The following is a 14996-nucleotide window of genomic DNA, read 5'->3' as shown; positions in this document are numbered from 1 at the left end:
CATGCCAAGATGCATGACAACTGTGATTTAAAATTCCACCAAATATTGATTTCTGAACTCTTACAACTTTATGAATATGAACTTGTTTTCTTTGCATTATTTGAGGTCTGAAAGCTCTGCATCTTTATTGTTATTTCAGTCATTTCTCATTTTCTGCGAATAAATGTTCTTAATGACAATATTTATATTTGTAATTTGGGAGAAATGTTGTCTGTAGTTTATAGAATGAAACAATGTTCATTTTACTCAAACATATACCTATAAATAGCATAATCAGAGAAACTGGTTCAGAAACTGAAGTAATATCTTATTTTTTTCCCAGAGTTGTATATACAATGGAATTTTCACACAGCATAAAGAACATTTTCCATTATTAAGTGTCAAAGAACTTAAAATAAAAGAATCTCCTAATAATACAGCAAGTTTTGTGGGTACTTACCTATCTTGAGTGGGGCATCTATAGACAGATCGGCATATAAGAGGTTTTCTGGTTTGAGGTCTCTGTGAACTACACCATTTTCATGTAGGTACTGTAAGACAGAAAAATACATAAATTAAACACTTAAAATCTGAACAAAACATTTAATCAATTGTAAGATGTCAAATAATAGTTTTTTTGCAATCAGTTTTCAATCAAATGTAACAGTAGCTAGATAAATGCTGGGCTACATTTCTAACCACTAATGTATTGTTAAAAATATGGTCTTATGTAGGTTTATGTAACTTTATTAGGTCAGAATCTTAACTTTCTAGCTGGCTACTCTGGTTAACATTAGCTAGTTTGCTGTGGACACAATTAGCTGGCTTAAAAGGTTATTTTATAGAGTTAAAAATTAGTAGCTTTATGTAGTGTTTTTTTGTTGCTTGCACAGGAGTGTTAGCCTGCTTTAAGCATATTTTAACTACCAACATTCTTAATTTTACTCATTAGAGAGATAACCATATGTGTCATTTCATTCGCACATGCTTTTCTGAATTTTTTTTATGTGACCCTATCTTACCCTAAACAATTGTTTCAAACCCTATGGGGTAGTAAGCTTAATCCCTGTCCAGGAAAAGAACTCTGTATATTTTATTAGTGGTGTAAAAATAAGAATTACAATAAGAAATTTGCTATATGCATGCTTATACACCAAAAATGCCTCATAATAAACCAACAAGCTTTATCATTCATTGGCCAGTACAGGAGTGTTAGCCTGCTTTAAGCGTGTTTTAACTACCAACATTCTTAATTTTCAATTTTTCAATAGAAATGTAAATTTGTCAAGAAATTTGTCATAAAACAAAGCATATTGGGTTTTTTAACATTATTGTTCAGACATTCAGCCTAATTCCTAATATTGGCGAAATTTTAGCTAGCTCGCTAGTCTAGATTACATTAGCTTGTTGGCTAACCACAGTGTGGAATTGATAGCTGTCAGCAAGACCAAATTAACAAACTGTCATTTGTTTTATCATTAGAGGTTTTGAGAGTACCTTGATAGCAATTCTCACTATACATTTTGAGATTTTGTTTCCAATTTCTACACATGAAGTTTAGCCATGCTCTTGTTTGAAAATGCCTTTCCCAGTGATACTGCATAGCACAGATATTTGTAGCATTTTCTGAGCTGAGAAAATTAATCACCATGTATTTATAGCACTATTACCGCAGACAGGAACTTCACAGAGAGAAAGCATATGGCTCCATCAATCAATAACAAAAGCAGCTGATAATATCAAGCGCCAGGAAAGGTATGAAATCAGCCCTCTATTCATTTTCCACTGACAGCAACTGAGCCGTGTCTCAGGGCTGAGGATGCAGCAAAGTAGTGCTGAGAGGAGGCTAATTATTACCTCAGGCTAATGTGTTTTTTTTGTAATATTGGTAAATTAAAATGACTTTTACTTACATTCTGTTATTTTACAATTTTAATTAAGGTATTCATGAGGTAGTGACACATGCCATATGTTGTTTTTTAGGAGAGAGTGAGCGAGAGATAACCATACGTGTCATTTCATATGTAAATGTTTCCTGATTTTTTGTATGTGACCCTATCTTACCCTAAACATGTTTTTCAAACCCTGTGGGGTAGTAGGCTTAATCCCTGTCCAGGACAATAACTCTGTATATTTTATTATTGGTGTAAAAATAAGAATTACAATAACCCCACAATAAACAAACAAGCTTTATCATTCATTGGCCAGTAATAAAGTACATCTTGAGTAGCTGGTGCTGTTATTTAACTATAATCTGTAATAGTTACAGATAAGTAAATGGCTTTTGTAAGGTGTTATATCAATGTGCATTAGTGTTAGCTTGTTTTTAGCATTATAGTATTAGCAACATTTGTATTTTGAAGTTAAAAACACCCTAAATCAGATGATCCAGGGGTATTTTACCTCAGGGCCATCCAGAAATCCACCTTCCAAATTCCACATATTGTCACCGTCCAAAGAAAAACAAGTTGCTGTTTTGGAGATGTATGTTTTCTACTGGACAGTGACGATATACACAATGTTAACTAGCTGGACAATCTAGTTTACATTGACTAGTTGGATAGTCATAACAGCTACCAAGTAAACCAACTAAAAGAGTGCCAAATTCCCAGCAGCCATTATGACCAAATCACATTAGTTCCTAATGTGTGCATCATTCTGTAGTCAGTGTCATGCCAATATCATCCCTAATGTGTGCATCATTCTTCAGTCAGCATCATGCCGATATCAGTCCCTAATGTGTGCATCATTCTGTAGTCAGTGTCATCATGCCAACATTAGTCCCTACTGTGTGCATCATTCTTTAGTCAGCGTCATGCCTAGGTTCCCATTATGGACATGAGGCTGACTCCAAGCTTACAGAGAATGTAATAGGAAGGTTTAACTATATTGTTAAAAGGACGCAGGAAGGTTAGCCTCTAACATTACAGAAATAATGTCCAGGAATGTTCTGAAAACATGTGAAATAATCATGGTTTCCATTATAACGTTATTGATAGTTTCTCACACAACGTTCCAAGCCAGATGTAACGTAATGTATGGAAATGTTAAAAGTAGCATTCCCAAAACCTGAAATGTTTCTGCAACATTACCAGAGGATTTAAAACGTAAAAAAAAACGGACAGATTGAATGTTATTAGAACATTAACTGGATATGTTCTACTAACCACAAATATAGCCGTGCAGACAGGTTGCTAAATGTCTTTACATCTTTACATCACAGGTGGTTAATGTTATTTGCTGAAATTCCATTTAAAAATAATATAAATAAGAAAATATTTTTTTATATCATCAAGTCAACTGTATGACATTTATAAACAGTTTTTAAGGGGAAAAGCCTATTTAATATGTTGAAACTTGAAATCTAAAAAAAAAAAATATTTATCCCATTTATCCCCACTTCTGCAGAGAAGAACAAGCTTGTAGCTTTAATGCAGCGATTAAAAAACATATGCTACCAACATTAGCCAAATGAGTGCTGTTGTGTATTAATCCTTTCTCATTTCAAGAGCTCTACTTCCCTGAATAGACTGCGAGAGCAGAGGGAAACTGTACTGGAACCTATGGGATTTAACTCAATCAGGCCGTGGGCTGGCCAAATTAATTGAAACGGCTGCCGTGGCCTGAGAGAGCAGTAACAGTGTGGCGTTCCCCTCCGCCGCTCGGGCCCTGCTGAAGCGCGCGGCATCTCAGTGTTTTCGTCTCATTTGGCAGAGCTGCGCTAATAGGTGATTTGTTGTTTCGATTTCACTCATTAGTTCATTCAGCTGTGTCTTAATGCTTATTACTGGCTGCACCAACAGCGCGTGTGTGCGCTGGTGTGTGAGCGAATCGGTGTGTGTAATCCAGCGAGCAGCCCCAGCCCTCTGATGTCCGGATTAAGTGTGAGTCGAGCGCTGCCAGCTCATTAGCACAGTGGTGAAGCAATCACACACTGAGGCCCCTAAAGCTTTGTGGCCCACTCAGTGCTCCGTACCTTTATATGTCCCACACAGACCCTGCCACAGTCATAATATTTGTGGTACCCCCACTGAGACACATCACTCCCATTACCTCTTGCTTACTGGCCAACGGATGTGTTTAACTTCTCTGTATTCCTGAAGATATCTGGTACAAACCAGGATTCTTAGTCTGGTGTGCATTACTCAACATCAGCAAGCTGGTCTGTGCAGTCTAAACTATGTGGATTTATAGACCTACAGTATATATTTTTGGCAAATAGCTTATTGTTGTGAAATCTAAATGCACTAATACTAATATGCCAAAAGCTATAGGACAGTAACTAGTATTATGTCCATGATTATTAACACCTACTGTGCTGCCCACTGGGTGGGTGATAATAATGCCTTTATGACATATTCAGACATCCCAAGTTGCAAAAAATATTTTAGGGAGGTACCCCTGGACCTATACTTGGACTGCCCTTATCCCCTGCCCAAAAAAAAACTTTCATTGTTTTTTTTTTGTTTTATCAGACATGGATACACTTTAATGAATTCAAAGGTGAAAAGAGTTTTGATGGGAGCCATGATGCTCTTGAATGCATCCCATCCAGTAGGGAAAAAAACACTGCCCGCCCTCACTAAAAACTGATTGGCTAACTCACCGACTCTTGGTACAGGCCAATCAGAACCCTCCTTTTTTTGCTTCATAAATATGCACACGAGGGGGAAAAAACAAGAATTTACAGTATGTTACCTTGCCATGAGCACCATGGCCAGTGTTAACATCACTCACAAGTCATATGAGATGTGGGAATTCGCAAGCTTCATAATCAGTTTAAATACAGCTATCACAATGACAAAATCAAAAGTATTTTGAATCTGTCATTTTAAGGCAAAACTGTAGTTTGAGGTTGGTTTAAATGTTTTAATCCAAGGGCCCAAATAAGGAAACTGAAACCTGAAACTATACACTACACAGACACCTTTCCCTCCCCATTTTACTGTTCACAATTCCCACTCAATAACTATTAACTATGACTATCATATGATGATTCCAGCACTGGGAGTTTGGGCACATCTTTTTAAATTGCTGCGAATGCACCCGCTACTGAACAGCTGAATGCCAATTCCAACCGTCAGTTTTTTTGCTTCATGGGCTAACACACTCCTTCACTGTTATCATCAATTATGTGAAGGCCAGAGGGGTATTCTAGAGCCCAGTCAGAAAGAGCAAGACCAATTTTGCCCTCAGGGACTCCCAACTATGTATCTACCATATTTATTGATATATTATTTTGTCTTTTTCACCCCAAGAGATTACGCTTTGGCCACCCCCAAAAGAAAATAGTGTACCCATGTTCTAAAATATATTTTCATGAATCATATTGCCTTAATGTGATTCGATTAGCTTGCTTGGATTAGGCTGTTTCGTGCGTCATAATGATGAGGTCATTGGTTTGGCTGCTGTAGTTGTGCCATGTGGCTGTACATTATTTAATGGATTAATTTCTAATCACAAACAAATGGAGAAGTCATGCAGATTGTCAGTGAGAAGAATAAGACTAAAGGGAATGAGGACTGAAAAAGAGGCATTTGATCTGAATCTGACTTTTGATAAGTGCTATGAAGTTTGTCAGATATATGTTATCTGAGAAAAGTTCTGATGCAATTGAGTGTAATGATACACTCAAGATTATCAGTGACCCTAAAAGCCGTGATATAAAACATGAATAGTCCAGACAATTTAAATACACAGTGCTGAAGTGCCTAAAGCAGGTTTGTTTTGTTACAATAGCTCCTGTCAAGGGGCAGGATATACAGTACCCAAATAATGGACAGTAAGCGAAGAGTCAATTCTTGAAGGTGAAGTGTGTTGGGAGTGGAAAACAAAAAAAAAGTTTAAGGATCTGAACTGAAGGCCCAAATTTTGTGACGCATAGACGATTGGGTCAAAGCATCTGCAGAACATCAGACATGTCTTGTGAGGTGTTCCCAACCAGTAAACTAGCAAAGTAGTCATGGGGGATTTCTGCGGTCAGTAGAGGCCTCAATAGAGGATCTGCTGCTAATGTCTTGGTGCCAGATACCACAGGAGACCTACAGGTCTTGCATATAGAGCTATTTTGGCAGCAGAGGACATACAATTTAGGGAGGTGTTTAAAATGCTACATTCCATTTACCTAGGAATGTTTTTTTCTGGAAACGATATCACACCCATGTTGACAGAGTTCCATGTAAACATCCCTATAATTTTACACTATTTACACTATATACAGTTGGAGTTTACCCACTGTTTTACAGTTTACAAACTGTTTTTAAAGTTTACTGTATTAGCTTGCATTCCTTTTATACAAGGCAGTCAATCAGAGCTGGGCCTAAATACTAATATCTGTATAGTAACAGTAATCAAAACAGCCTGTTTAATATTCTAAAGCTAAAACTGAATCTAAATGAAAATCTTAATAATGCAAATAAGCACAGTTTCCTGCGATGATTGATGAGCTTCCACCGAACCTTTAGAAGTGTTTCTCCTTTCTCAGAGTTCCTCCAGTGTTCTGATGGACCATAAATCACTGTCATCATCCATTAACGGGGCATGGGCGTCTTTGAGCTCTCAGTGCAGGTTTGACTCATGCAGTGTCAAGCTGTGTTAATTAAACTGGTGTGTGTGGAGGCACAGGACAGATGTTGTTTCTGTAACACAACCCAAAAATACTGGTGTACACCATGCTAGGTGAAGAAAGGATGTGTTCACTTAAATTTGTCAGTTATTAATTAAGTCTGTGTAGAAAAGCACCGAGTTGGAGCACAAAAAAACCTGATGAAAACGCAACAAAAGAGTGTTCCTTCCATACTCGAGAATCCTCGTGATTTCACAGCAACGAGAAGTGAGAAGGTTAGAAATGAGTCAGTTACGCACTTGGTGTTCCTGACAAATCAGGAACTGAATCAATCTACATAACTGAGTGCTTGTGTTATTTACTCAATTATTGTCTTGAACAGTTTTTTTTAACAATAGTCTAATGCTGTCTGTCCAACCATTTATCCTTTAATCAATCAATTCACTATGCTTTGCAAAATTTGAAACATAGGGCCCTATGGTGGTGCTTATTGCTATCTTACACCCAGTCTATTTTCATGCCTTGTGCCTGCTTCGTTTAAATAGGAAAGAAGAAATATCTTGTGAAATCTTTTGTTTTGCTTGTGCAGAAGCGCTGCGCCTTTAAAACACCACACATCTGGCTTGTAAAGTGAGCTTGGTTTATTTCACGGTTCATCCGAAACACACCCTTGATTAATTATGAGAATTAGTGCAAGCCTTTTGCGTGTTTTTAGCCACTCTATGTGTACTTTTCACGTTCTCCAATACCAAAGACACACCCTAAATCTAGCTGCGTGGTGTGCAGTTGACACCTCCCACTAAAGTAGGGACCTTTATGTGTCTAGTCTCTGGATTGTGTCTAGTATAAGACTGCACCATATACATTTGATATATATACAGTAGGTGGTTAAATGGGTTTCCAATTAGACCGGAATCCGATTGCAAATACACTTGATGCATGGCAATTAAAACTGCTTTGATTGTACTGAGAAGGGAACTGTGAGAGGAAAAACTGTAAAATTGAATTTCCACCCACTACAGTTGATGCTCATCAACTTTAGATGACAAAGGCTACCGTGATTAGAGCAGCATTAAAGTGAGCAGAATGGAGATTTTGATTAACATTATTACTATACTATTTGTAATCATTTGTATGTCTATTACCAGGAAGGACCCTGAAAACATCCACTACACATCTGAGCACAAAAATACCAGATAGTTCTGGAAGATTATGGTCCAAAACTAGTTTTCAGAGGACCTGGATTTAACATTTTAGAATGTTGAAAACAACCTCTGAGTAGCTGTACTGTATGTCATAATCAGACCATCCTGGGAGCCAGTCATTAGCTCTATTTATAAAATATAAATTTTTTAATGGTGTTTACATTTTTATATTTTGGACTATATCTACTACGTCTGGTCTATTCAAAATATAATTCTGACACAAGATATAAAAAAATGGTAGATATAAAGTATTATTTGAACAGCAGTGATACAGTACCCAGCAGCACCAGGTGGAGATATTATCAGTGAAAAGCCAGGACAAGTCCACTTCTCCCAGCTTGGGATTGTCGGGAAACATGACGCTTCAGTTTAGCTCTAATGATCTACGCAATATTTGGTAAATCTGACACAGTGCTTCCAAAGCACGTATAACCACAGCAGAGATTAAAAGAACTGGAAAAAAAAAAGGATTAAATGCATCCAACACACATATTCGTGCAACCCCCCCACTCGTGCACACACACGCACACAGCTTTGAGCAACGCTTTACACACAAAGCCATGCATATGGCCACCACAGTGCTCCTTCACTGTCACAGACATGCACTCTATTCCCCAGCTCTTACATAACCACACAGATTCCTCCTGGACAGGAGATTAAAATGGAAAACTGCAGCAGCTTTTTTTTTTGGTTGTTGTTTTTCCTCTCTCTCTCTCTCTCTCTCTCTCTCTCTCTCTCTATTTATCTCTTTCTCTCTCTCGCTCTGTGAGAGGATTATTTCACATTGCTGTATATCCGCTCAATCTGCCACTCCTTTCTGAGCGACAGCAAGACTTTGCCCCACATCCGCTCAGTCTGACACTAGCAGGCCCTCCCGATCCCAGCCTCGACTCTGAGCACCGAGCTACGAGCAAATGGTGTAACACTAATCCTCAGTTTCTAAAACGCTTCAGAATCCCTGTTTTTTTCCATGACACGAAACCAGCAAACATCCAAACTCCACCATGTGATGTTGTTTAAAAAAAAAACAGCTTTGGGAGTTCCCTCAGGAGTCCGCCTTAAACCTACAGTGTAAACTAGTAGGTAGCGGGTTAGCTTTAGAGAAGCATTTGCTCATTTTAAAGCTGTCTGATCAGTGGTAGGATGGTCCCCCCTTATATGCGAGTCTTGGTCCTCCCAAGGTTTCTTCCTCCTCCTACAGCTCTAAAGGGAGTTTTTCCATGCCTCGTCGCTCACTGGGGATTCTGTATTCTGTATTTTTATGTTTAAAATTTTGCCTTATTCTCTGTCATGTGATCACATTTCTGTAAAGCTGCTTTGTGACAACATCAGCTGTAAAAAGTGTTACACAAATACATTTGATTGGATTTGATGAGAGAACAACATTATCTTTTGTTCTTCTACTTCCACCTTCACAACCTTACCTCCCCTTCTAATAATATCAAACCTCTGCTACCAGGACCTATACAGCTACAACTCTGAGACAGCTGGAAATAATGCTTTTGAGATTCTTTTGAGTGTTTTTGTATGTATCCATGGGTAAAAATTCACAACTGTACATTTAATCAGTTTTTTGTGGTCTATCTCAGACTGATTACGCATTTTAAAACCTGTGGCGCCTGTTTTAAGATAAGAACAGGCTAATAGTTAGTTCAGATTTTGTTGGTTACCAACATGGTGGTTCAGACTACAGTTTTGGGAAACACTTGCATAGCAACTGCATCGTTCCAACTATGTAAGTTGCTAAGGTAGTTAGCAACTATGCTTTTGGGAAACAAAACTCAGGTTGAGACCAGTCATCATCCTAGGTCAAGGCAACCTCAAGGATGTACATCACTCACTCAAGATTCTGAGAACGGCGAATGATGAGGTCCATTAGTTAATGCAGAACAGACTAAAATTAAGACTGGGGGAGGTTGAGATATGCTCAGTGAGAGCTTCAAAACACTTAGATCAGCATGGGCCCTGGTAACTTTGACTAGCAGAAGCAGATATCTTCTCTGACCAAGCCATGACAGGAAATTCAGTCTGGTTATCTTGCATAGTCAGTACTCTGAAACCTCACTGTTTTTTGTTTTTTTTTCCATAAACTTTTATTTATTTTCCTCTATTTTTTATTATCCATGGCATCCCAAAAACCCTGTTTTGTCCGGAAGGTTCTTTGAATAAACTAGAAAAGCTATTTTTGGACTGAGACTCACTCCAGATACAACATCATACAAAATCAGAATCTCATTTAGACTAAATTGTTCTTGACAAAAATCTGGATAAGAATAATACAGTAAAAAGGCTTTAAATATTAGACCAAGACACAAACTAAAGCACCACCAGCCAAAACGGGCTCATGTCACCCCACTGCTCATTGAGCTCCATTGGCTACCAGTTGATGCTCGCATCAAATTCAAAGCTCTTACAATCACCTACAAGGTGATGACAGAACAGCTCCTACCTGCATTCACTTCTGAAGGCTTATGCCACCTCCCGGCCGCTGCGCTCCTCCAATGAACGTCGCCTCGCTTTACCAAACACTCACACAAAGCAATCCAGACTGTTCTCATACAGAGTTCCCCAATGGTGGAACAAACTACCTTCTACTACCAGATCAGGAGAATCTCTCGCTATCTTTAATAAACTCCTGAAGACAGAACTCTTCAAAGAGCACTTACTCTCCTAACACCTCTAACACACTAACTACTTCTAACCTCATCTCCTTCTTCCCCTCCTTCACTTTTCTATCCATTTACTTCCCTTCAACCTCCTTTAAGCCCTATCTAAACAATGTTTTACCTTTAACTTCTATTACTTTTGTACTTGACTATTGTAAGTCGCTTTGGACAAAAGCGTCTGCCAAATGTAATGTAATGTAATGTAATATAAAACACCGCTGCCAGAAACTCCTAACTCTGAACTGCCCTTTAGTATATGTATAGAAATGTGGGCAGTGCCTGTTATATGTGCCTACATTGTTACATTGCAGTGCCTGATTTTGTAATTATAAAAGTATGTTTTTCCCCCATCATATGTGTTTTAGTCACTAAGGTGTATGCTATATATACTCCTGTATCGAGCAAGCCAAGCTAAAGTACAGCCTCCACACTGCAGGGTTAGTTGTGTTTAGATTATGACACATAACACATAATGACAAACTAGACGATACAAGTAGCTTGTTATGTCTTATAGCTTGTCGTAACCTATGCTTAAGCAAAATGACACAGTTAGAAACATAAGCACTAAGGGCTTAAATGAACTTATTTCCTGTATGAAATGGAAGCACATTCATTGCAATGCATGCTGTGATTTGTCCTGCACTGATAGCATTGAATCTGATGCAGCTTTTAGTAAATAGGAAGCCTGTGTCTTAGTGGTTTTTAAGCTGCTCTTGACCATCTGAACCAATTTCCTCTCAGGCAAGGGTGACAATTTGAGCCTTCTTCAAGACGTTGGGAAAATGGCTACGGGCAATCTTGAACAGATGAGCTTCGTATTTGAAGTTGTTTAGAAATTATATCATAGAAAAATCTATGATATCCTTTTCAGGTCTGCATCTGGACTTTTCCTCTGTACTGTGTGACTTTTCCTCTGTACAATGCATGCTGTCTAACAAATCATATTTGCTAATAATCACATTATTCAGCACCATTGTATGCATGTATATTTCTCACCCTGTATGGATAGATTTTAACCATGTCTTGATTTCCGTATTTGTGCACTAAACTCTTGTTTTCTTGTAATAAAAACTGTATCTAGTCTACAGAAAATAATTGATAAGGCCAATATACAAATAAATAAATAAATCCAGTTGTGAAATATACATTTACCATTTTTTATGATTATACGTTTTATTTTATAATGGTACCACTTAAATAAGACTAAAATAAGACTACCCTTATAAAGGGTTTATAAATGGTTTATCAATTTGATTATTAATTATTATTGATTAGGTTGTAAATGCCTTAAAATCCATTGATAAGCAGTTTGATGCAAAGCATCAATTAATAAGGCAACTGTTTGCTTGGTCATTTAATTCAACATTTATAGTAATTTATAGTAAAAAGTAAAAATACTTAAAATATATCAATTTTACAGGTTGATTACATGCTGATTAATGGAAAACACAAAGTAAGACCAGTATCTAGAAAGATATGAGGTTTGACAGTTTAGGTGTAAGTGTGAAATCACTATTTTTATCACAAACATTTCAGCTTACTTTTGCCATTTTTATTTACATGCTTATATATATTTATTAACTGCTTATTAAAAGGTTTTAATGTTTTTGCAACCTAACTATTAATCATTAATAAACTCCTTTACAAACCCTTCAAAACCCTTTATAAAGGTAGTCTTTTTTTAAAGTGGTACCTTTATAAGTATAACTCCTGTTCAAAAATGCCCTGAAGACATTTTCTATACTCCGGTGGTCTAGAAGCCACTGCACTAAAAGTCCAATATTGCCATGAAATTCATGTCTATAGAAAGTGTATGTAAATTTCTACTGCTACTGTAAATTATTATAAAAAATCTCACAACTTCAAAGAAATCCAGCTGCTGCAATACATTAACTGTATAGCCTTTAGCCAATTTGCACATCACGCACCACTTCACTGGATGGTCCATTTGACTTTATTACTTGCCTACAGAGCACGACAAAGGTCTAAATATAGGACTGAAGTACTGCTGTCATGTTCATTAAAACAAGTCTCAACATGACAACATATCGATCGCATTTATCTGTAAAATTTGGGGCTTTCCGGGGGAAAATAACAAACGTGTTCTGGCACCATCTGTTTGTCTTCCAGGGTGTGAGAATTTCAGCTTTGAGAGGTGTGAAGAGACTGACATGGGGCAGAAATAGTTTTCTCCTCCTCTCTACCCAGAGATTACGAGTCTGATCAGAGCGCCTGCATAGCTAATAAACAGTGCATGATTCATGACTAAGAACACTGAGCAGCATCATCCACCAGAAAAAAGTAGACAGTAACAAGAAGCTGATTGGCTGTTGAAACATTAGAACTGTATCATATTGTATTAAATAATTTGCACTTTGGCTGCACAATTTAAATTATGAATAAAAAAAATGAGTGAAAACAGATCTTCTAAACATCTAACTGACATAATCTTGCCTGTATGGATTATTTCAGTTTTTGTCTGTCAGTACTTTAAAAAAAAAAAATTGTGTTACTTTCCCCACTGTGTGTGTTTATGCCCTTATTAACATACCACCACGTGTGTAGTCATGTGACTACAAAGAAAAAAGCTGTGTGCATTGTTCGTTTAAATTATTAATCACTAACCGTAAAGAGATAAAGGGTCCTATTCTTAGGTCATTGCTATTTTACACCCCACCAAGAGTCTATTTTCACACCATGATGGGCATGGTGGTGTGGTAAATTTCTGGCGTATTGCTATTGTGGCAATGAAAAACACAGGTGCGCAACTGTGTACAACTGTGACTAAATACAACCTAGACACACATCGATTTTTACACGTTCATTGCTATCTTGGAGGTAATTGTGAACAGGTGCATCCCCAATGCACATACACCCCCGCATGTTACACACACATGAACACGCAGCAGTGCACAAACCCATAGCATGTGCCTGTTGGCAGCTATGGAAACGTTTACATTAACAATAAACAGAATGAGCGTGAAAGAGCAGGCCAGTTTCCTATGCTTAGAAGTGCTGGACACGTCCAGATCTCACCCGACTGGTTTATTGCATGTTACTGGTTTATTGCATTATTACATGCGTTATGTGCGTTTTGCATACTTTTCCCATTGTAACGATAGCAAAGACACATTGATATTCCCTAAATCAAGCCGCATAGTGCCCACTTGACGGGCTCCCCTACAGATTGCTAATATAGGGCCAAAATGTTCAAACAATCGTGACAAGGTCATATTTCCCATCTGTAATTTGTAGAAAATTAATTGTATAGCTGCTATTGTGCTGCCATATTCCCACTTTTACTGTCTCTTCAAACGCTGGGTATAATAATAGAATAAATACATTTAAATTTTTGATTATATCACAGAAATTACAAAGTGAATTGGGCCTTACCGCCACTGCCTCCAAGATCTGCTTGATGACGTGAGCAGCATCTCGCTCACTGTAGTAGCCTCTCTCCACAATCCTGAAACACACAATTATACCAATAGACATTGAACACATTCAAACCTTAATCAATAAGATCATCTCAAGACATTGGAGTCACTGTTAAAAAAGGGGTGTTTAATTCTTAAAAGGATTCACTTCACCATCATTTGATTATTTTGGTACAACTAAAAACCTTTTTAAATGATAACCCTGGTTCAAAAATGTCCCTACATCATTATATTTACCCTTATGATTTACAGCGTTCATTAAAGTGTGAATTAAGTTGATATATTATGAGGTTTAAAATATCTATAATAATATTTCATTGGGGCCAAAAAGGACCACATGCCACAGAGAATAGAATAGAGTTATTATTACAGATTCTAATCTATGTAAAGGACCATAAATCAATGCACTCAAAACCACCTTCAGATCAATTCAATGCATCAATAGATGATGCATCAGTAGATAATGCATCAATAGATAAATCACCACAGAATGCTCGTTATTCATCAGCGTAATCACTGAATTTCATCAGAACAGGCTGATAATCACCCAGCTGTTGCAGTTTATTCTAATCTGTGATTCACAAACATGCTCGCCTCCTCAAGCATCGCTTTTCTCCCTAATGTTGCATGAGAACAGAGCTAGCGCTGCAGATATACAGCCATGTAAAAAACCTTTGTCTTTTTACAACAAAGTAAAACATATAGACAGTATCTGTATTTTAACAATATTGGGAGCTGTAGATCAAATGTACACGTTTCAATTCTGTATTTGAATAAAGACAAATTTCTCACATGACTGTATTGCTGCATCAGGTTTAGTTTTGTAGTTTTGTTTATATTCATTATGCTGAGCTGTTGCTGTTCTTGTCTTAAGTTGAAAGAGGGAGTGAGGTTCAAACAAAGAACACTGCAGTGCCTTTCAGTGCCAAACCCATAAAACCTGTACTGCAGTGGTGCATTTTGTGACCAGCTGGGAAAAAAAAGAAAGAGAATCTGACAAAAAAAAGAGAAGTGTTTTTTTTTTCAAGATTTAATGATTCTAGTAATGCATTTCAAATTTATATACAAAATACTATTTAGACCAGCATTTCCAGCTATTTAAAGAATCTTCACTTACAAACATTCTCTAAAAGGTTTTTTAGAA

The 14996-nt window shown here is 37.3% G+C and overlaps 1 protein-coding gene across 1 annotated transcript in view; it reads right to left on the bottom strand.

Annotated features, from left to right (window-relative positions):
• si:ch73-60h1.1 (calcium/calmodulin-dependent protein kinase type IV) overlaps positions 1–14996 on the bottom strand; it is a 34007-nt gene that overhangs the window by 7369 nt on the left and 11642 nt on the right. The window contains exons 5-6 of the mRNA XM_007240196.4: positions 13809–13881; positions 440–530 (exon numbers count right to left, since the gene is read on the bottom strand). Of these exons, the coding sequence (XP_007240258.1) occupies positions 440–530; positions 13809–13881 (164 nt within the window). The remainder of the gene's footprint in view (positions 1–439; positions 531–13808; positions 13882–14996) is intronic.

Source organism: Astyanax mexicanus, chromosome 16 (assembly GCF_023375975.1).
Source record: "Astyanax mexicanus isolate ESR-SI-001 chromosome 16, AstMex3_surface, whole genome shotgun sequence".
Taxonomy (NCBI): domain Eukaryota; kingdom Metazoa; phylum Chordata; class Actinopteri; order Characiformes; family Acestrorhamphidae; genus Astyanax; species Astyanax mexicanus.
The sequence above is the reverse complement of the archived record's forward strand: the minus strand, read 5'-3'. Positions and strand labels throughout refer to the sequence as shown.